Below are 22,143 nucleotides of genomic sequence, written 5' to 3'. Positions count from 1 at the left end.
AGCACCCGGAGAAAATCCACGCAGGTCACGTGGAGAAAGTACAAACTCTGTACAGACATCACCCGCAGTCAGGGTTGAACCCGGGTCTCTGGCATTGTAAGACAGCAACTCTGCCGCTGCGCCACCATGCTACCGTGTTACTTGTAAAGGTTGGGCATTGAAGCATTATTTACCAATTATTCAGGGAAACACTTTTAATGTAACTTGTCCAACCATAAATAATTGCATCCCATTCCGTCTTCAACTCCATGGGTCTGGTCTGTGGCCAATCTCGGGCAAGACTAGCCATTCTCCAGCTCATCTACCTCAGGCATAACCTGATTCTTACTCACCTGTCTCAACCTTGGACATCTCTGCCCGATCCGTGATGGTGACCCTTTCCAAACTGATCAGGTAATCTACAATCTTCACCCCAATGGCAGGCTCGGTGTGGTCCCACTCCAAAACCACCAGTGAGCTGCTCGGCTCGTGTGCAGGTGACAGCCTCAGACTGTAGAAAGAAAATAAATACATTGAAAATGTATCGATGAGAAGATTTATCAGGTACCAGTTAACTATCTTTGATCATACTTTAATGGCTTTATCTTGCACTAAACGTTATTCATGTTATTACCTTTATCATGTATAGCGGCAACTTTAGTCCTTCCCAATAAAGTCATTAAGCTTACCGTATGACAAAGGAGTGGAGTGATATTTCTTGACGCAAAGAACAACAGAGAGACCTTCGTGACGTTTCAGTTTAGTTAGTCGTTTATAGAAGTAGTAATACTAACAGATTAGTGTATCTCCTGTCATTTAATTTTTGGTAAGAACTTATATCATACCGTCGCTCCTCCGTGTCTGAAGCATTACGTGAGTGAAATCTCAATTATACTCATAATTCTGGCTCCTCCCCTGGCTCCTCCCAGTCCATATATGCCCATTATGCCCATTTACATAAGCCTAATATTCATCTCACAACAACCCCCAAGTGTCCAAAAGTAATACAACAGGATATAAAATAATATAATATGCTAAAATAGCTAATAAACACAAATGGCTCCTACACACTGGCCCCTAATTGTTCTAAGTATATAACAAAACAATTACTAATAAACATTAAAAGGAGCCATAAAAACTTCATACATAACCAAAATAAAGCATGCACTCTATGTTGGCATCTGATCTACTAGAGGGATTCTTCAATCTTCAAGCCACCAGTCTTTGCTGAACTCAGGTACCAGCTTCTAGTAGCAGACATATCTTCGTAATTGGTCTTTCCAAGATGTTGCTCTTAGTCTGAAGTCGAACGGTATGCACAAGACTTTGTGCATCTGGTATAGTCTTCAATATTCTGCCCATTAGCCAGGAGCTACGTGAAGCAGTAAAATCGGCCACCAGAACAATGTTACCTGTAGCAAAGCTTCTTTTCACCTTTGACCACCGTTGTCGTTCCTGGATCAGAGGCAAATATTCTCGTATCCACCATTTCCAAAAGAGATCTGCCATATATTGTACCTGTCTCCATCTACGTCTGATGTATAAATCTTCCTTTTCTTTGCTGGATCTTTCACCAAAGTCATGATTGCATTGTTTGACCAAAAGCTCCTCTAGGTTTGCAATGGATATACGATTGACAGCAGCAGCAGGGCAGCCATTTCCATCCCTGCTCTCAAGGTCTTTTCTCAGGGGACCATAAATAACCCATCCTAGCAGGGTTTTCACAGCTTATGGTCCATCCCCTTGGCTATTGACCTGCTCCCAAGGTTCCAATACCTTTGAAGCATTTGCCTGATGAGTAGGTCAATACCAGAGTCTATTTCAGAAATCCTGACATCCTTCAAGTAAGGACATTGCTTCAGGTCTTCTTGTCTGGGAATGTTTAACTGAGAAACGGGCATGGTCTTATGTGTAAACACTTCAGATAATTGAACAAAATCTTCTTATCCAGACTAGATATTTCCAAACCTGAGATAAGACGACTGGTCACAGGCTTCACTTGATTCATGGTACGCAGGAGAATTATTCTTCTTGGTCCTGAAATGTTCAGCCTTCTCATCAAGCTTTCCATGCAGAAGGTAGATGAGCTTCCATGATCCAAAAATGCATATGTTTGCAACACTGTACTCCCCTTGTGGCTCTTTACTTGTACTTGTACGATGGAGAAGATGCAGGATTCATCACCGGCCCCAATATGCCCTCACAAACAACACTGTGGCTAGCTGAATTGTAATCATGTATTCTCTTTCCACTGACTAGTTAGCACACAACAAAAGCTTTTCACTGTACCTCGATACATGTGACAATAAACTAAACTCAAACTCAAGAAATCTAAAATAAACATTCTTTTTTTTTAAGATAGACACAAAAAGCCAGAGTAACTCAGCAGGTCAGGCAACATCTCTGGAGAAAAAGACCAGGTGACGTTTCAGGTCGGAACCATTTTTCATACTGAAAGTAGAAGTGGGGAGGGGGGAAACATGTTTTTTTTGTTTTTTTGTTGCTTCCGTACAATTGTTTTTTTGAAAAATTATGATCAGTTTATTATTTAAATCGAGCTTTAGTAGTTTTACGTCCCTGTCAGCTTCCAGTTCTTGCCCCACTCCCTCACCTTTCACTACCAGTTTTCTCCCCTCGACTCCATCAATCCGGTTGCAACATGCCCTGTATCAGCAACTCGAACACCCAGGAATCAAGATTACAAAAAGTGATGAGCACTACCGGGTCCTTCACAGTTGCAGAACACCCATTCATCGAAGGGACCGATAGAACGCACAGCCTCGAAAAGGCAGCCAGCATCATCAAAGAACAGACCATGCTCTGATTTGATTCCAACCATCAGGAAGAGGTCTGAAAACCGTGATGCCTGTTCAAGAACAGCTTCTTCCCAACAACCATCAAGCCCTTGAACACTACAAAAAACTAAAATATGAATTGTTCAGGTTGCATTGAAGAATTCAGGCTTTTTGCATTGGTATGGGGTTTTAATTTTTAAATTTTTTTTATCATGCTATCTATGAGTACTTTTTACACATGCCTGTTATTTTGCTGCAGTAACAAACTGTCATTGTTCTGGTTTCAGTATATATGACAATTAAACAATCCTGATTCTTGAGTCTGAAGAAGGGTCATGACCCAAAATGTTGCCTGTCCATTCCCCTCCGCAGATGTTGCTGAGTTCCTCCAGAAGAACTAATGCTTCTAAATCATAAACCGCAGAATTAATATTAGACTAATTACTAAGACTAATTAGAGATTACATTTTCTTCCTTATGTTTTACGCTGTCCTGGAAAGCACATTAACATGAGTATTTTTCTCAACCAACTCAGAAACATGTTTTACTCTATTTAGCAGTGGGAGATAAAACTAATAACTGATGTGAGAGCGGGAGGCAGACTAGGAAATAATGATAATGAACCTGGGGGCGGGAGATAATAGAAAACGATAATGAAAATCTGAAAGAGTTTGAGTCTGAAGAAGGGTCTCGACCCGAAACGTCACCCATTCCTTCTCTCCCGAGATGCTGCCTGACCTGCTGAGTTACTCCAGCATTTTGTGAATAAATCGATTTGTACCAGCATCTGCAGTTATGAAAATCTGAAAGATAGGGATGTTAGATTGGAAAAAGGGAAAGTTCAGTGAAAGAAGAAATGAGACGAGAAGAAAAGTTAGCAAATAAGGAACTGAACAATAACTGGGAGTCTTCAATTAAGAAATGCAATGTAACCTTACTAACTTTGGGCAGTACAGAAAATACACCGAAGACTGAGAACAGTTTTCCCAGTGCTGATAGTCAGGAGAGTTGTGAATGTAACACCTCCTTTTGGGTAAGGAGAGATGGTCGCACAAATGTGCAGAGCAGTTGGAGACACAAGGAACTGTAGCTGGTGGAATCTTGAACAAAACACAAAGTGCTGGAGGAATTCAGTGAGTCAGGGAATATGTATGGAGGAAATGGTCAGGCATTGTTTTGGGTCGGGACCCTACTTCAGACTGATAGTGGTAGAGGGAGAAAGCTGGAAAAGATCATTTAGTGATGTTGGTCATGTGGTGAGAATCCAGGAAGCCAGAATACATTAGTGAGCATTTAAAGATGGATGGGCTAATTAAGAACAGCCAATATGCCCAATAATCTAAAAAAAAAAATATTGAAAAAGTGACTAATTGGATAGATAAAGGGAATATTGTGAATGTGCACATAGATTTTCAGTTGATGTTGGATCAAGTCCTTCCCAAAGGAATTGTTAAGAGACATATTTTATGAGAAAACTCAGTGAGTTGCATCAATGGTACAAGCTGGGGTCAGTGAGTGGATATTTTACCCTTGGTATGTATCTAAGTTGGGCAGGAATGAATCGCAATGCGGGCAATGTTTCCGTAGAGAACAGCTATCCACGTAGACTCTGCTGTTTTGCATGTACAAGGTGTAGTGATGGAACAGCGGATAATATCCCTGATGAGTGTTCCAGAGGCATGGACGATCAACCCAGAGATATGAGTTCTAATCCCACCATGGAAGTTAAATTCAGTTAACTTCCTGGAATTTGCAATAACAAATCCCATTAATGATGATTACAAAGGTGCAGGATTGAGATTGAAAACTCACAAGTCTTTTATTTTAGAGTTTAGAGACACAACATGAAACAAGCCCTAAGGCCCACCAAGGCAAGGCCGGCCAGCAATCACCCCCTACACACAAGGGTCAACTTACCAAAGCCAATTAACCTACAAACCTGGGTGTCTTTGGAGTGTGGGAGGAAACCGGAGCACCTGGAGAAAACCTAAGCCTTCATAGGGAGAATGTATAAGCTCCGTACAGACAGCACCCGTAGTCAGGATTGCACCCACGTCTCTGGTGGCACCAGGCAGCATCTCTATCGCTGCGCTGCTGTGCCGCTCTTCATAGTTATAGAAGCAAAGACCTGCAGGTGCTGGTTTACTCAAAAGGACACAAAGTGCTGAAGTAACTCAATGGCATAGTCAGCATCTCTGGAGAACATGGAGAGGTGACCTTTCAGGTTGGAACCCTCATTCAGATGAAGGGTCCCGACCTGAAACATCACCTATCCATAGTTCTCCAGAGATACTGATGGACCCGCTGAGTTACTCCAGTACTTTGTGTCCCACCTGGTATATTGTAGTTCAGATTTGCGAAAAAGTGCATGGTAATGGAATATGTCAATGGCACAAGAGTAAGTCTATTTTGCAAATAGTAGGGAGGACGTAGAAGGCATTATAAGGACATGAATGGCATCAGGAAAAGGTCAGATGATTATTACAATTTCAAATGGAAGTGTAAGGAGCTACTTTTTGAAATGATATAAATTTGGAATGATATAAATTAATTAACAACAAGCATATCAAGGGATGAAGGGACCTAAAATCTCAGAGCCTTAATCATGTGGACCACTAAAGAGAAAGATTCAATGTGGGTGGAGATGGAGCAAAACGCTTGTAAAAATTTGCCTTTAGAATCACTCCCATTTTTAAACGAGAAGGCCCGGAAGAGGCTCAGGATGGGCAACGAGTGGATTAGGGTAACAATGAAAATCTGGTCAGCAGTAAGAAAGAAGCTGAAGCTGTCAAATTCTGTAAGCAGGGCTACTAGAATAGCAAAAAACCCAGACTTTGTACCATCTACCATGGACTCAGGATTTGACAGATGGGCTGACAAAGGGCTAATATACATAGATCAAATGTTTCAGGGACAAACAATGAAAATATTCACACAACTTCAAAAAGAATTCAATTTACCTGCTCATGACTTTTACAAATTCTTACAGCTAAGAGATTACCTACAGAAACATCAGGAATGGGAGAACATCTGCAAGACTCCATCTAAATTAGAGGAAGTGTTGTGGGGGTTCTCGGAAGACAAGTCAAAAAAAGGGATTATATCAAAAATTTATGAAGCACTACAACATGAATCCAATGAGAACAACTTACATATCAAAGAAAAATGGGAACTGGAAGCGAATATCATAATATCAGAAGAAGGGTGGGAGGAATCATTTAAAGAGGGACATAAACTAACTAAGAGCCCAACATGGAGGGAATTTGACTGGAAAGTTAAAATGCGTTACTTTTATACTCCATTCATTACATCGAAATATAGTAATACAACTGATTTATGTTGGAGGGAGTGTGGAGAAGTTGGGGACTCCACTCATATATTCTGGGATTGCCCAAAAATACAGGATTTCTGGAAGAATATTCAAAAGGAAATTAAACAGATTATGGGCATTAACGTCCCTCTGGAACCAGCACTTTACATTTTGGGTATAATTCCTGACAGTATGACAGATAAGAGTTCGAAACATTTACTGACAATCCTGCTGCTGATAGCAAAGAAGATGATAACAACCTCTTGGTTGAAACCACAGCCTCCAAGCATAATGCAATGGAGAGATAGGGTAAAAAATGTGTATATAATGGAAAAAATCACAGCAAGGTTACAGTTGACAACAGACATGTTTGATAAAAGATGGTCATTATTAATACAGGCAATGCCGGGACTCGAGTCTCTTCCGTTTTTGGGAACTTAAAGTAAGGGTATTTACAATCAATATGCATCTCCTATGTTTGTTTAGTTTGTGTTTGTATGTATGTAAAAAAAAATAATAAAAATAAAAAAGAAAGTAAAAAAAAACAAAAACAAAAGCTACAGGTGCATGGAATGCTTTACTGCGGTGAATGAATCATATGTACAAGGACAAAACACATAAAGATTTCAGGCAGGAGGAATACATGACGCTGAAGAGACCATGCAGTAATGGATCCGGTTTAATCCGTCCGTCAAAGAACCAACACAGGAAGCACAGACCAAAGAACCATCTTTATCTTTGTTAAAAAAACACCAGTAGTGCCATTCTAACACAATTGTCTACACTGAGAAATATGTATGGTAATTAATTTAAATATCACTCGCCCACCATGAAAATGTCATATTTATTGTGTGCTTGGTACATGTGTAGTTATGCAAATGATCAGCCGCTGATACTGCAATATAATGATACATTTTCAGATATTAATGGACCCTGACACAGGAACATCAAACCTACCATACAATCTTTTCACTTTCAAGGATAATTAAATCAAGAAAATAGACTCGTTAGAGAACAAATAAACTTTTGAGTAGATAGACACAAATTGCTGGAGTAACTCAACGGGTCAGGAAGCATCTCTGGAGAAAAAGGATGGGTGACGTTTCAGGTCGGGACCCTTCTGAAATGAAACTATTTCCGACATCCTTTCATCCCTCAGAAAACACTTAATTTCTAATCTTTTCCTGTGCATTCATTTAATGTTCAGCACAGTTATTTTTTTTTTACCATACATCTTTGGTACATATTCACATTTCTCGGTGGAGAATCTCCAGAAGATGCACCTCATAACAGCATTCATTCTATGTCTCACTTTGAAGTGGCCAAATTGTGACCTCCCCCTTCCATTTTCATCCAATTCTCTCCTCACATTCTCAAGATTTTGTATTTAGAGATACAGTGAGGAAACAGGCAAGTTGGCCCACCGAGTACACCGAACATCGGTTCATACAGGTTCTATGTTATCCCAATTTCTTATCCACCCCCTACACACATGGGGCAATTTACAGAAGCCAATTAACCTAGAAAACCTGCATATCTTTGCAATGTAGGAGGAAACCGGAGCACCCAGAGGTAACGAGCAAACACTACACAGACAGCACCCGAGGTCAGGATCGAACCTGAGTTCCTGGCGCTGTGAGGCAGTAGCTCGGCCAGCTGGGCAATAGTGCCGCCCTATTGTAGCAGTCCAATTGATCATGGGAGTCAGCTAAAAGTTAGTGTTTTGGTTTCCCCTGAATGAAGCTTTTCGAATGGCCTAGCCTTTGTTTGGACCTGATTTCATTATTTCATCTTCCCCTTACTGAACAAGGGCTCTGAACCAATATTCCTTTCGTGCCTTAATAACACAGAACACCAAGGATATTTTCAACAGGACAACAATTGAGGCAGGTGTGACATTAGACAAAATCTTGGAATTTATTCAGCTGTGCAACACAGATCCTTGCTATGCATTGCATTTACTGACTTAGGGGAGCAAATAGGAGTCCACATGACACTGTATTTTTAAGCAACTTCTACTGACATTCCAAAGAAAGACACAAAATGCTGGAGTAACTCAGCGGGACAGGCAGCATCCCTGGATAGAAGGAATGGGTGACATTTCAGGTCGAGACCCTTCTTTATACTGAATCAGAGTAGAGGGAGATACAGAGATAAGGAAATGTAAATTGTGACAACGAGACTAATGCAATGGAGATTAAGGAAAATGTAGAATAGATCCTCGTTAGCTGGGAGAAGGTAACAACAAAGCAAACAGTTAAAATGTAAACAAGGACAGTTAAACTAGTTGGAGAACTGGGAAGGGGGGAGGGATGGAGAGAGAGGGAAGGCAAAGGTTGCTTGAAGTTATAGGTCAATATTCATACCGCTGGAGTGTAAGTTGCCCGAGCGAAATATGAGGTGCTGTTCCTCCAATTTGCGCTGGGCCTCCCTCTGACAATGGAGAAGGCCCAGGACAGAACGGTCAGTTTGGGAATGGGAGGGGGAGTTAAAGTGTTTAGTAACCAGGAGATAAGGTAGGTTATAGTGGACTGAGCAGAGGTACTCAGCGAAATGATTGCTGAGACTGCGCTTGGTCTCGCCGATCTGCTCCACTGACATTCCAGCAGCTATGACTGGAGTCAACAAGTAATCTCAAACTTGCCTTCATGTGTCTATCTCTTGGGCAGACTGATGAATAAAGTCAAGAAATGATTGGTCAGATTGAGTTAGGCTTTGTTTAGTTTAGAGGTACAACGTGAGAACATGTCTTTCGGCCTACTGAGTCCACATTGACCAATGATCACCCATACACTAGTTCTATACTTTACACCAGGGATAACTTACAGAAGCCAATTAACCTACAAATCTGTACGCCTTTGGAATGTGGGAGGAAACCGGAACACCCGGGTAACACCCATGCTGTCACAGGGAGAACGGGCAAACTCCGTTCAGACATCACCGGTAGTCAGGATCAAACGCAGGCCTCTGGCGCTATGAGGCAGCAACTCTACCACTGTGTCACTGTATTGCCTTGAAGAGCGGAGAATTGGAAGGCCTCAAAAGTATCAACAAATCTGAGGCAAATTAGAACTATTTGGTTTGTAGGTGGTGTCCATTCATCCTTAATATTCTGGCTATGTTAACAGGTGAACAAAACAATTATGTGCTTCAGTCATCATCATTATTTTAACAAAGAAATATTAAGTGGTTCCAAGATTGCACTGAGCTGATATTAGTGGAACAAAATGACTTTGTGGTACTACTTTCATTTTAATTACTGTCAGTCCATAAATCAGGAGGAAGCCATTACAAATCTACTCCGAGCACTTTGTGTGATTAATACAGTCGCATATCTGGGAAGTATATGAAATATTAAAGCACAATCCTCCAGAGATCGCTCCCATTACAATACCATGCAATATACCAACCCTGCTCCAAGATATAAAGACGCCACAGATGTACATTAACAGATAGTCGACTCTTGGGAGTGTGGGAATATTTTTAATGTTCAGATATCCTTCCTATGACCATACTGCTTAAGAGCTGGACAGCCTTTAAGCAACATGGCATGGATCTGATGATAACTTTCAACACTTGACAACTCTTGGGTGACTTTTTCACACAAAGAGTGGTGGTGTATGGAACGCACTGTCAGAGGAAGCCGCTGATTGGTGGAAGCGGACTAGAGGAAGCAGCTGATTGGGCGTTGTAATTCTGCTTTTTATTCGTACTTGTAGTTAAGGGTTCGGTGAGTTCAGGGTTCAGGAAGTTAAGGGTTCAGGGTTCAGGAAGTTAAGGGTTCAGTGAGTTAAGGGTTCAGTGCTTTTTAGTAAAGGTACAGTTTAAAGGATTAAGAGGGAATTGATTTAATTTGGGGGTAAGACATGTCAGATGAGATCGGCCCCGTGGATTGCTCATCCTGCAACATGTGGGAGATCAGGGATATTGTCGGTGTCCCTGACGACTACGTGTGCAGGAAGTGTGTCCAGCTGCAGCTCCTGGCAAACCGCATTGAACGGTTGGAGCTGTGGTTGGACTCATTCTGGAGCATCCACGAGGCTGAGAAGGTCGTGGATAGCACGTATAGCGAGTTGGCCACACCACAAGTAAAAGATAAGCGGACAGAAAGGAAACGGGTGGCCACTAGCCAGCGTAGCAGTAGGCAGGTAATGCAGGAGTCCCCTGCGGTCATCTCCCTCCTAAACAGATATGCCATTTTGGATACTGTTGGGGGAGATGCCTCATCAGGGGAAGGCAGCAGCAGCCAAGTTCATGGCACCGTGGGTGGCTCTGCGGCAAAAGAGGGGAGGAAAAAGAGTGGAAGGGCTATAGTGATAGGGGATTCAATTGTAAGGGGAATAGATAGGCGTTTCTGCGGCCGCAAACGAGACTCCAGGATGGTATGTTGCCTCCCTGGTGCAAGGGTCAGGGATATCTCTGAGCGGCTGCAGGACATTCTGAAGGGGGAGGGTGAGCAGCCAGTTGTCGTGGTGCACGTTGGCACCAACGATTTAGGTAAAAAACGGGATGAGGTCCTACAAGGTGAATTTAGAGAGCTAGGGGATAAACTAAAAAGTAGGACCTCAAAGGTAATAATCTCTGGATTACTACCAGTGCCACGTGCTAGTCAGAGTAGGAATAGGAGGATATTTCATATGAATACGTGGCTTGAAAAATGGTGCAAGGGGGAGGGATTCAAATTTTTAGGACATTGGAACCAGTTCTGGGCGAGGTGGGACCAGTACAAACAGGACGGTCTGCACCTGAGCTGGAATGGAACCAATGTCCTAGGGGGAATGTTTGCTAGTGCTGTCGGGGAGGATTTAAACTAATGTGGCAGGGGGATGGGAGCTGGAGCAGAGAGACAGAGGGGTGTAAAATGAGGGTAGAAGCAACAGGTAGCAAGGTGAAAAGTAAAAGTGGCAGGCAGACAAATCCAGGGCAAAAATCAAAAAGGGCCACTTTTCAACATAATCGTACAAGGGGTAAGAGAGTTGTAAAAACAAGCCTGAAGGCTTTGTGTCTCAATGCAAGGAGTATACGTAATAAGGTGGATGAATTAAATGTGGAGATAGTTATTAATGATTATGATATAGTTGGGATTACGGAGACATGGCTCCAGGGTGACCAAGGCTGGGAGCTCAACATCCAGGGATATTCTATATTCAGGCGGGATAGACAGAAAGGAAAAGGAGGTGGGGTAGCGTTACTGGTTAGAGAGGAGATTAAAGCAATGGAAAGGAAGGACATTAGCTTGGAGGAAGTGGAATCGATATGGGTAGAGCTACGAAACACTAAGGGGCAGAAAACGCTAGTGGGAGTTGTGTACAGGCCACCTAACAGCAGTAGGGAGGTTGGGGATGGCATCAAGCAGGAAATTAGAAATGCATGCACTAAAGGCGCAGCAGTTATAATGGGTGACTTCAATCTACATATAGATTGGGTGAACCAAACTGGCAGGGGTGCTGAGGAAGAGGATTTCTTGGAATGTTTGAGAGATGGTTTTCTAAACCAACATGTCGAGGAACCAACGAGAGAACAGGCCATTCTAGACTGGGTATTGAGTAATGAGGAAGGGTTAGTTAGCAGTCTTGTTGTGCGAGGCCCCTTGGGCAAGAGTGATCATAATATGGTAGAGTTCTTCATTAGGATGGAGAGTGACAAAGTCGATACAGAAACAAGTGTTCTGAACTTAAAGAAAGGTAACTTTGAGGGTATGAGGCGTGAATTGTCCAAGATAGACTGGCGATTGATGCTGAAAGGGTTGACGGTGGACATGCAATGGAAGGCATTTAAAGGTCGCATGGATGAACTACAACAAGTGTTCATCCCAGTTTGGCAAAAGAACAAACCAGGAAAGGTAGTGCATCCGTGGCTAACAAGGGAAATCAAGGATAGTATTAAAACAAAAGATGAAGCATACAGATTAGCCAGAAAAAGTAGCATACCAGAGGACTGGGAGAAATTCAGAGTCCAGCAGAGGAGGACAAAGGGCTTAATTAGGAAAGGGAAAATAGATTATGAGGGAAAACTGGCAAGGAACATAAAAACAGACTGCAAAAGCTTTTATAGATATGTCAAGAGAAAAAGATTAGTTAAGGCAAATGTAGGTCCCTTGCAGTCGGAAACAGGTGAATTGATCATAGGGAACAAGGAGATGGCAGACCAATTGAACAAATACTTTGGTTCTGTCTTCACTAAGGAAGACATAAACCGTCTGCCGGAAATAGCGGGGGACCGGGGGTCTAAAGAGATGGAGGAACTGAGGGAAATCCAGGTTAGTCGGGAAGTGGTGTTAGGTAAATTAAATGGATTAAAGGCAGATAAATCCCCAGGGCCAGATAGGCTGCATCCCAGAGTGCTTAAGGAAGTAGCCTCAGAAATAGTGGATGCATTAGTGATAATTTTTCAAAACTCTTTAGATTCTGGAGTAGTTCCTGAGGACTGGAGGGTAGCTAATGTAATCCCACTTTTTAAAAAGGGAGGGAGAGAGAAAACGGGGAATTATAGACGAGTTAGCCTAACATCGGTAGTGGGGAAAATGCTAGAGTCAGTTATTAAAGATGTGATAGCATTACATTTGGAAAGTGGTGAAATCATCGGACAAAGTCAGCATGGATTTACCAAAGGCAAATCATGTCTGACGAATCTTATAGAATTTTTCGAGGATGTAACTAGTAGAGTGGATAAGGGAGAACCAGTCGATGTGTTATATCTGGACTTTCAGAAGGCCTTCGACAAGGTCCCACATAGGAGATTGGTGTACAAACTTAAAGCACACGGTATTGAGGGTTCAGTGTTGAGGTGGATAGAAAATTGGTTGGCGGACAGGAAGCAAAGAGTAGGAATAAACGGGTCCTTTTCGGAATGGCAGGCAGTGACTAGTGGGGTACCGCAAGGCTCAGTGCTGGGACCCCAGTTATTTACAGTGTATATTAATGATTTGGACGAGGGAATTGAATGCCACATCTCTAAGTTTGCGGATGACACGAAGCTGGGTGGCAGTGTTAGCTGCGAGGAGGATGCTAGGAGGCTGCAGAGTGACTTGGATAGATTAGGCGAGTGGGCAAATGCATGGCAGATGCAATATAATGTGGATAAATGTGAGGTTATCCACTTTGGCGGCAAGAACAGGAAAGCAGAGTATTACCTGAATGGTGACCGATTGGGAGAAGGGGAGATGCAACGTGACCTGGGTGTCATGGTGCACCAGTCATTGAAAGCATGCATGCAGGTGCAGCAGGCAGTGAAGAAAGCGAATGGTATGTTGGCATTCATAGCAAGAAGATTTGAGTTTAGGAGCAGGGAGGTTCTGCTGCAGTTGTACAGGGCCTTGGTGAGACCGCACCTGGAGTATTGTGTGCAGTTTTGGTCTCCTAACCTGAGGAAAGACGTTCTTGCCTTAGAGGGAGTACAGAGAAGGTTCACCAGATTGATCCCTGGGATGGCGGGACTTACATATGAGGAAAGACTGGATAGACTGGGCTTGTACTCGCTGGAATTTAGAAGACTGAGGGGGGATCTTATAGAAACATATAAAATTCTTAAGGGGTTGGAGAGGCTAGATGCGGGAAGATTGTTCCCGATGTTGGGGGAGTCCAGAACTAGGGGTCACAGCTTAAGGATAAGGGGGAAGTCTTTTAGGACCGAGATGAGAAAACATTTCTTCACACAGAGAGTGGTGAGTCTGTGGAATTCTCTGCCACAGAAGGTAGTTGAGGCCAGTTCATTGGCTATATTTAAGAGGGAGTTAGATGTGGCCCTTTTTGCTAAAGGGATCAGGGGGTATGGAGAGAAGGCAGGTACAGGCTACTGAGCTGAATGATCAGCCATGATCATATTGAATGGCGGTGCAGGCTCGAAGGGCCGAATGGCCTACTCCTGCACCTATTTTCTATGTTTCTATGTTTCTATGTTTCTAGGAGGTAGTTGAAGCAGGTACTATCGCAACGTTTAAGAAACATTTACATAGGTACATGGATAGAACAGGTTTAGAGGGATATGGGGCAAACAAAGTTAGGTAGGATTAGTGTAGATGGGGCATGTCGATCGGTGTGGGCACATTGGGCCCAAGCTGCTGTTTCCACACTGTATGACTTATGGCTCGATGACTTGAGTTGATTTAGATTTTTTAACTGGAGTCTATTCACCCAGATAGCCATTAGATCTCCGAGAAACTGTATCACACATGTGTGATCACTGTGGCATGATGACGAATTCACCACAGTGCAACAATACACCAGTATACCCACATGTACTCTACCATAGGATGGCTGGAGTTTGATCAGAGGTAAATGACCCCTTCCTAGCTGACACCAAAGAACCCAAAGGGCCAGCACGATGGCACAGCAGTAGAGTTGCTGCCTTACAGATCCAGAGACCTGGGTTTGGTCCTGACTATGGGCACTGTCCGTACGTTCTCCCCGTAACCACGTGGGTTCTCTCCAGGTGCTCCAGTTTCCTCCCATACTCCATACATGTGCAGGTTTGTAGGTTAATTGACTTTGGTAAATTGTAATTAGCCCCTATTATGTAGAATTGTCCTGGTGTATGAGGTGATTGCTGGTCACTGTGGACTCGGGAGCCGAAGGGCCTGTATTTCCAAAGTCTAAAATATTTTTCAGTGCTTCAATGTGTGCAAGCACACTCCTTCATACCCTGAGTTCTCTGAAACCACTTTCACTGGTTTTGTCTCTCTTCTTCTTGGTCATTTGTACATATTCACTCCTGTGCCCACTCGGGTTCTGCACTCATATAGCTCTCTCCCAGTTCCAAGCTTTTGTTCCCCATGTCTCTCAATGAGATTCCTCACATTATCCAACACTCAGGTTTCCCAAATTCCTTCATATATCCCTCTTGGGATCACACCGTCCCGAGCCAATAATCTGTCAATCAGGTAACCCACATTGCATGAGGTCATCTATTGCCAGCCCTGATCTGGTCTGGTACTTACTTCCTTCCAGTTCCCTCCCCTTACAATCAGTCTGAAGAAGAGTCCCGACCTAAAACTTTACTTATCCATGTTTTGCAGAGATGCTGCCTGACCCGCTGAGTTCGTTAATCATTTTGCAACTATCTTTGGTATAAACCAGCATCTGCAGTTTTATTACATTATTTCCTTCTCTCCACGTTCACTTCTGCGTTCTCCTGGGCACTTCTGCTTCAGTTTAGGCATTGCCACTTTCTTTTAAAACTTCTCTTGGCTTGACTGTATGACTCAGCCATGGGGAGGTCCCAGTTCCCAAAGTCCCTGAGCAAGCACTTTTATTTATCCATACATCTATGTAAATGAACAAAAAAAAAAAAAAACCTCTTCAGTTCATTTCAGTATTTTTTCCCCATGTGTAATCCCCTTGCTTTCATGGAGCAACAGAATCACACTGCAGTGAACTGAAAGCAACCTTAAATGTCCAAATAAATCTGATAAACTGCACCAGAATCAATATCAAATTACCAATAACACTATTATTTTAAGTAGTTGCTAAAGTTGACTCAATCTTCAGGAAATATAAAATATTAGTTTGCTAATACAATGCTAAGCTGGAAATAAATTCCCCATGTAATAATTCTATTCTTTGCCTATTGTTTACCAAAGTTGTTTGACCTGATTAGATATATTTTTGAACGTTATAAACTACCTGATTTGAATAAGATGTCAATAAATCTCTCCAAGTCCAGGAGTGAGCTGATTCAAATAACTGCTTGTTTTTTTAAAGCTAGCAATCAATCAATTTGAGCAAATCTCTAGCCGTGTGTACTCAATTGAGTGCTCATTCATCAGAATCAGACACAGACAAGCCAATTGAAATCTATTCGTTATCAAGTTAAGGTAAGAATTAATGAGTGAGATCTTCGATGTGCATTCACAGAGTTAAAACATCGCAATTCCACATTCGGCAAAATGTTTTCATTTCTGCCAAAAAATTCTCTCTGTACTTGTTTGAAGTCTTCTTGACACCCACCTCCTATAACCTCATTCTTCTTTCGCTCGAACTTTTCCACGTTATCGTAAGTTAAGTCCCACAAGCCTGTCATGCTGTCTTCCTGACCCACTTTGACTCTCCATTCCCAACATCTCAAACTTGGAGATCGTCACCACTGTGTTAAATCCTTCAACAGTCCACCAGCCTCCATTTCTCTCATTTTCTTTAGTGCCACATCTCTCATAGAGTTAAAGAGTCTTACAGCATGGATACAAGCCCTTCAGCCCAACTTGCCCACATCTGCCAACATGTCCCATCTACACTAGTCCCACCTGCTTGCCTTTGACCCATATCCCTCTAAACCTGTCCTATCCATGTACCTGTCTAAATGTTTCTTACCAGCCTCAGCTACCTCTACCGGCAGTTTGTTCCATATATACCTATCACCCTTTACGTGAAAAGGTTACCCCTCAGATTCCTATTCAATCTTTCCCCCCACCGGATACCTCTGACATTCACCTCTTGTTAACTCTCCAAACTTATTTCATGATTAACATCAAAACCTATGGGCATCAATTCCCATTCTCCAGATTCATCCCAAACTTCCTCAAACTCTGTCGAACCTTCTTCCAAATTATTTTTCTTCCTTTTAAGCATTCAATGCCCCTTGACAGGCTAGAGCTAGCTTTCCATTTATCTAACAATGATGCACTTTGAAACTGTTTCACTATTAACAGCAACACCAGAACAATGTATTTTTATTTACTCCCCTTTCACCTAAATCTTGTCGTCAGTCCTGTCAGTGCACTGTCATTTTCTTCACCTTATCTGCTTGCACTTCAAGGTTTCGTTGGGCTGCTCAGCTGCCAGTAATCCAAATGGCATGTTCCCACGCTGTATATCTAAATTAGACTAAACTAAACAAAGGAAGGAGTGCACTGAAAGGATAGGTTTGAACAAAGTTATGAAACTGAAAGAGATAGAGGCATATATTAAGACGAAACCTTAAAAAATAGATTGCAAAGAATAGAAAAATGGTAATGAAGAAATTAGAATGGGGTAAATGAAATCTAATAACAACAACAGCAAAATCCTTTCCACATATTTCAAAGTCAGAGAACATTGAAGTAAAATGGGCAGCTCCATTGAAGGAAGAAATCTCATAGTAAGGGAGCAACTGGATTTTGTTTTTAAAATAACAATGGAAATGAGATTGCTGATTTTGTTTTTGTGGAGGGAGAAATTGCAGTGAAAAATCAATGTAGAAAAATGGGAGAATCAGCTCAGCTGCTAGTAATTCAATCTCTCCTCTGTCTCAATCATACCTCTAGATTCCCTCTCCCCAAACACTCAGCTTAAAGAAGGGTCTCGACTGGAAACGTCACCAATTCCTTTCCTCCAGAGATGCTGCCTGACCTGCTGAGTTACTGCAGCATCTGTCACTCTCTGCTTCCTTGGTAGGTTTATGCAGTGGTTCCCTCGTGCCTTCTCCATCTCCGGTTGTAGTTGGCATCATACAACCTCCTTCACCACCTCCCCCTTCCAGCATCTTCCTCGCTGCCCAAGAGTTTAACCAGATGCTTCATATCCTGCTGCTTTCAGAGCATGCTGAGTGGATCTGCACGTCCTCCAACTCACCGAGGCATTCACCCATACCACCATATCATCAATGTTAGTCCCCTGCACTATTAGCGTCATATGTTAAACTGCCAAATGCTGCTACAAAGCTAAGTGAAAACTACCTGTGGTCTCCGTACTAAACGCAAAAAGGTTAACATCAACAGCACTGCTCTGTTCCTTCTTCATTTACCTCCAACACAACTGAGTAAATATTTAGTATTTCCTCCTGAACTCATACAAGGCCACCAGTGAGGACCTGGAGCGTTTATCCTTTCTGGATTATGCTTTTATAATCAAGGCATCACACCAGCTCGACACCTCAATATATCTCTTGCACAAAATTAATTAAATACTGGATATAATCGGAATATGTGCAATATTCATGGAAAAGCTCTTAAAGAATAGATACTCACATCGGCTGAGGCAGTGGAGCACAGTTCGGGAGTCCGTCAACACTGAAGGTTGTAGAGTCACATCTGCACCAGTCATCAATGACATCACCTCCTCCTGAACACCAGAGTAGACTCAACATTGCTTCGTAGATTGCCTAGGAGGATAAGATCTAGTTAGATACTGAGCAGTGCGCGCTCCATGGCGTTGAATATTGGTAGCTATCTTAAGTGAATGTGAAAGGATGTGATTTCTACAAGTACTGAAGATCTCTACATTTGAATCTGAATCAATGCGATTTCCACAAGTTCTGAAGATCTCTACACTTCATCACCTGACACTGATTATGGACTCTGTCAGTGCAGAGAAATCACCCTGCATACAGCACAATCTCAACGCCTGCGCTGCACAGAGCTACATAGTGTTGTGAAAGATACTTCAGCTAATCTTGTTGTGTAAACCACCATTACATCATTTCATTCTCTGACTCAGAAGAGCATTTGAGATACTAATCACTGAGTCCCTGCTTCTTATAAATTTGGACCTAGATTGTCCGTTTGGTTAAGCTTGTCATTTTCACACCCATCCTTAATCAAATATTATTTCAGCCTGTTTTTTGCAAGGTTGACATTAAATAACTTTTGCTGAGAGCCTGTAATATACAACAAAAAACAACTGCAGTGTGAGGAAAGTGTTAGCTTGATAACGCACCGACCACTTCTGCAGCTTGTTCTGAAGCTGTCGAGATGGAACGCTGCCACGTGCGGCCGGCGGACCTGGTTTGAAGCTGCGGGCAGACTATAGGTCTGTTTGATGAACTTTATGCATCTTTGTCGGCACCAGAAACGAAGCGACTTGTGTACTGCCTAGGTGCGGTCCGCTGCATGATTTTACCAGGTTGAATGCAAATCAAAGCATTTCACTGCACCTCGGTGCATGCGACAATAAAGTATCATTGAATCATTGTTCAAACCAGCCTTTTCTTAACCAGCTTGACAAAGACAGGGATCTGTTTTTAAGGCACAGAGATTTAAAGGAGCATTAACAGAAGAGGTTGGGCACTCCAGCAAACAATCATCCCTCCAAATTCCCCCTCTCGTCTCCACTCGCTCCCTTACCTCTACTCCTTTGTGCATCCCATCCACTATCCCCCCCCCCCCCCCCCCCCCCGCAACAACCCTGCTCCTTCTTTTGTTTTAGAAATACAGCATGGAATCAGGGTCTACGGCTCACAGAGTCAATGTCGACCAGTGATCCTCTTACATTAGGGAGGATCCCCTTGCATGAGGGAGGAGCTGGCCAAAGTTGACTGGAAAGAGACTCCAGGAGGGATGACAGTGGAGCAACAATGGCAGGTATTTCTGGGAATAGTACAGAATGCGCAGGATCAGTTCATTCCAATGAGGAAGAAAGATTCTAAGGGGAGTAAGAAGCGACCGTGCCTGACAAGGGAAGTCAAGGACAGTATAAAAATAAGAGAGAAGAGGTATGACATAGCAAAGATGAGCGGGAAGCCAGAGGATTGGAAACATTTTAAAGAGTAACAGAAGAAAACAAAAAAGGAAATAAGGGACAAAAAGATGAGGTAAGAGGGTAAGCTAGCCAAGAATATAAAGGAGGATGGTTAAAGCTTCTTTAGGTATGTGAAGAGGAAAAAAAAGTAGTTAAGACAAATGTGGCTCCCTTGAAAACAGAAGCAGGTGAATTTATTATGGGGAGCAAGGAAATGGCAGACGAGTTGAACAGGTACTTTGGATCTGTCTTCACTAAGGAAGACAAACAATCTACCAGATGTACTAGTGGCCAGAGATCCTAGGGTGACGGAGGAACTGAAGGAAATTCACATTAGGCAGGAAATGGTAGGTAGACTGATAGGACTAGCCGATAAATCCCCAGGGCCTGATGGTCTGCTTCCCAGGGTACTTAAGGAAGTGGCTCTAGAAATCGTGGACGCATTGGTGATCATTTTCCAATGTTCTATAGATTCAGGATCAGTTCCTGTGGATTGGAGGGTAGCTAATGTTATCCCACTTTTTAAGAAAGGAGGGAGAGAGAAAACAGGAAATTATAGACCAGTTAGCTTGACATCAGTGGTGGGGAAGATACTGGAGTCAATTATAAATGAAGAATTAGCAGAACATTTGGATAGCAGTAACAGGATCATTCCGAGTCAGCATGGATTTACGAAGGGGAAATCATGCTTGACTGATCTTCTGGAATTTTTTGAGGAGGTAACTAGGAAAATGGACAAGGGAGAGCCGGTGGATGCAGTGTACCTGGACTTTCAGAAAACCTTTGATAAGGTCCCACATAGGAGATTAGTGGGCAACATTAGGGCACATGGTATTGGGGGTAGGGTACGGACATGGATAGAAAATTGGTTGGCAGACAGGAAACAAAGAGTAGGGATTAACGGGTCACTTTCAGAATGGCAGGCAGTAACTAGTGGGGTACCGCAAGGCTTGGTGCTGGGACCGTAGCTATTTACAATATACATTAATTACTTGGATGAAGGAATTAAAAGTACCATTAGCAAATTTGCAGATGATACAAAGCTGGGTGGTAGTGTGAACTGTGAGGAAGATGCTATGAGGTTGCAGGGTGACTTGGACAGGTTGTGTGAGTGGGAGGGTACATGGCAGATGCAGTTTAATGTGGATAAGTGTGAGGTTATCCACTTTGGTGGTAAGAATAGGAAGGCAGAGTATTATCTGAATGGTGTCAAGTTAGGAAAAGGGGAAGTACAATGTGATCTGGGTGACCTTATTCATCAGTCACTGAAAGTAAGCATGCAAGTACAGCAGGCAGTGAAGAAAGCTATTGGCATTTTGGCCTTCATAACAAGAGGAATTGAGTATAGGAGCAAAGAGGTCCTTCTGCAGTTGTGCAGGGCCCGAGTGAGACCACACCTACAAACAGAAAATAGGTGCAGGAGGAACCTACGCTGCACTGCCTCAATTACAAGGATGTCCTTCCTCAAATTAGGAGACCTCAAAAGCAAGGATGTCCTTCCTGAAAGTAGAGACCAAATTAGGAGAAAAAGATCAAACCTGGGTTTCTGGTGCTGTAAGGCAACAACCAGCACTATTGTGTGTAGTTTTGGTCTCCAAATTTGAGGAAGGACATTCTTGCTATTGAGGGAGTGCAGCGTAGGTTCACAAAGTTAATTCCCGGGATGGCGGGACTGTCGTAGGTTGAAAGACTGGAGCAACTGGGCTTGTATACACTGGAATTTAGATGGGATCTATTATGTATTCAATAAGCGGGGATCTTATTGAAATTATTAAGTGATTGGTCATGCTAGAGGCAGGAAACATGTTCCCGATGTTGGGGGAATCCAGAACCAGAGGCCACAGTTTAAAAATAAGAGGTAGGCCATTTAGAACGGAGATGAGGAAAAACATTTTCACTCAGAGAGTTGTGAATCTGTGGAATTCTCTGCCTCAGAAGGCAGTGGAGGCCAATTCTCTGGATGCTTTCAGGAGAGAGTTAGATAGAACTCTTAAAGATAATGGAGTCAAGGGATATGGGGAGAAGGCAGGAACGGGGTACTGATTGTGGATGATCAGCCATGATCACAGTAAATGGCGGTGCTGCCTCGAAGGGCTGAATGGTCTACTCCTGCACCTATTGTCTATTGCCTATTAGTTTAGTTTAGTTCAGAGATACAGCGCAGAAACAGGCCTACCAAATCTGTGTCGACCAGCGATCCCCATATACTACCACTATCCTACACACTAGGGACAATTTGCAGAAGTCAATTAACCTAACCTACAAACCTGCACACCCTTGTAGTGTGGGAGGAACCTGGAGCACCCGGAGAAAACCCACATGGTCACAGGGAGAATGTACAAGGTCCATACAGAGAAGCACGGATAGTCAGGATTGAACCTGGGTCTCAGGCACTGTAAGGCAGCAACTCTACCACTGCACCACTGTGCCTCCCTTAGAAGGCAGGAGAAGCGAACAGTTCTTCACCATGCTGTTCCCAACCACACAAAATGAGGTGAGGTTTCATCCACTTTGCAATGCGTTTTGTGGCCTTGAGCAGCAAGGCTATATTTTATTGTTATGGGATCACAAGAAAATAAGAGCAGGAGTAAGCTACTTGGCCTCTCTACACTGTCCTGACCGTTGATCAGAA

General features: G+C 42.8%; 1 protein-coding gene across 2 annotated transcripts in view; it reads right to left on the bottom strand.

Moving 5' to 3' along the window:
• The window catches only part of astn1 (astrotactin 1), a 1,605,092-nt gene that overhangs the window by 107,076 nt on the left and 1,475,873 nt on the right, over positions 1-22,143 (bottom strand). For both annotated transcript variants that reach the window (XM_078407397.1, XM_078407398.1), the window contains 2 exons: positions 18,023-18,156; positions 333-490 (listed from right to left, as the gene is read on the bottom strand). In XM_078407397.1, the coding sequence (XP_078263523.1) occupies positions 333-490; positions 18,023-18,156 (292 nt within the window). The remainder of the gene's footprint in view (positions 1-332; positions 491-18,022; positions 18,157-22,143) is intronic.

The sequence above is a fragment of the Rhinoraja longicauda genome, chromosome 11 (assembly GCF_053455715.1).
Source record: "Rhinoraja longicauda isolate Sanriku21f chromosome 11, sRhiLon1.1, whole genome shotgun sequence".
NCBI lineage: Eukaryota > Metazoa > Chordata > Chondrichthyes > Rajiformes > Arhynchobatidae > Rhinoraja > Rhinoraja longicauda.
Note: the sequence above shows the minus strand (reverse complement) of the source record. Positions and strands in the feature narration are given on the sequence as shown.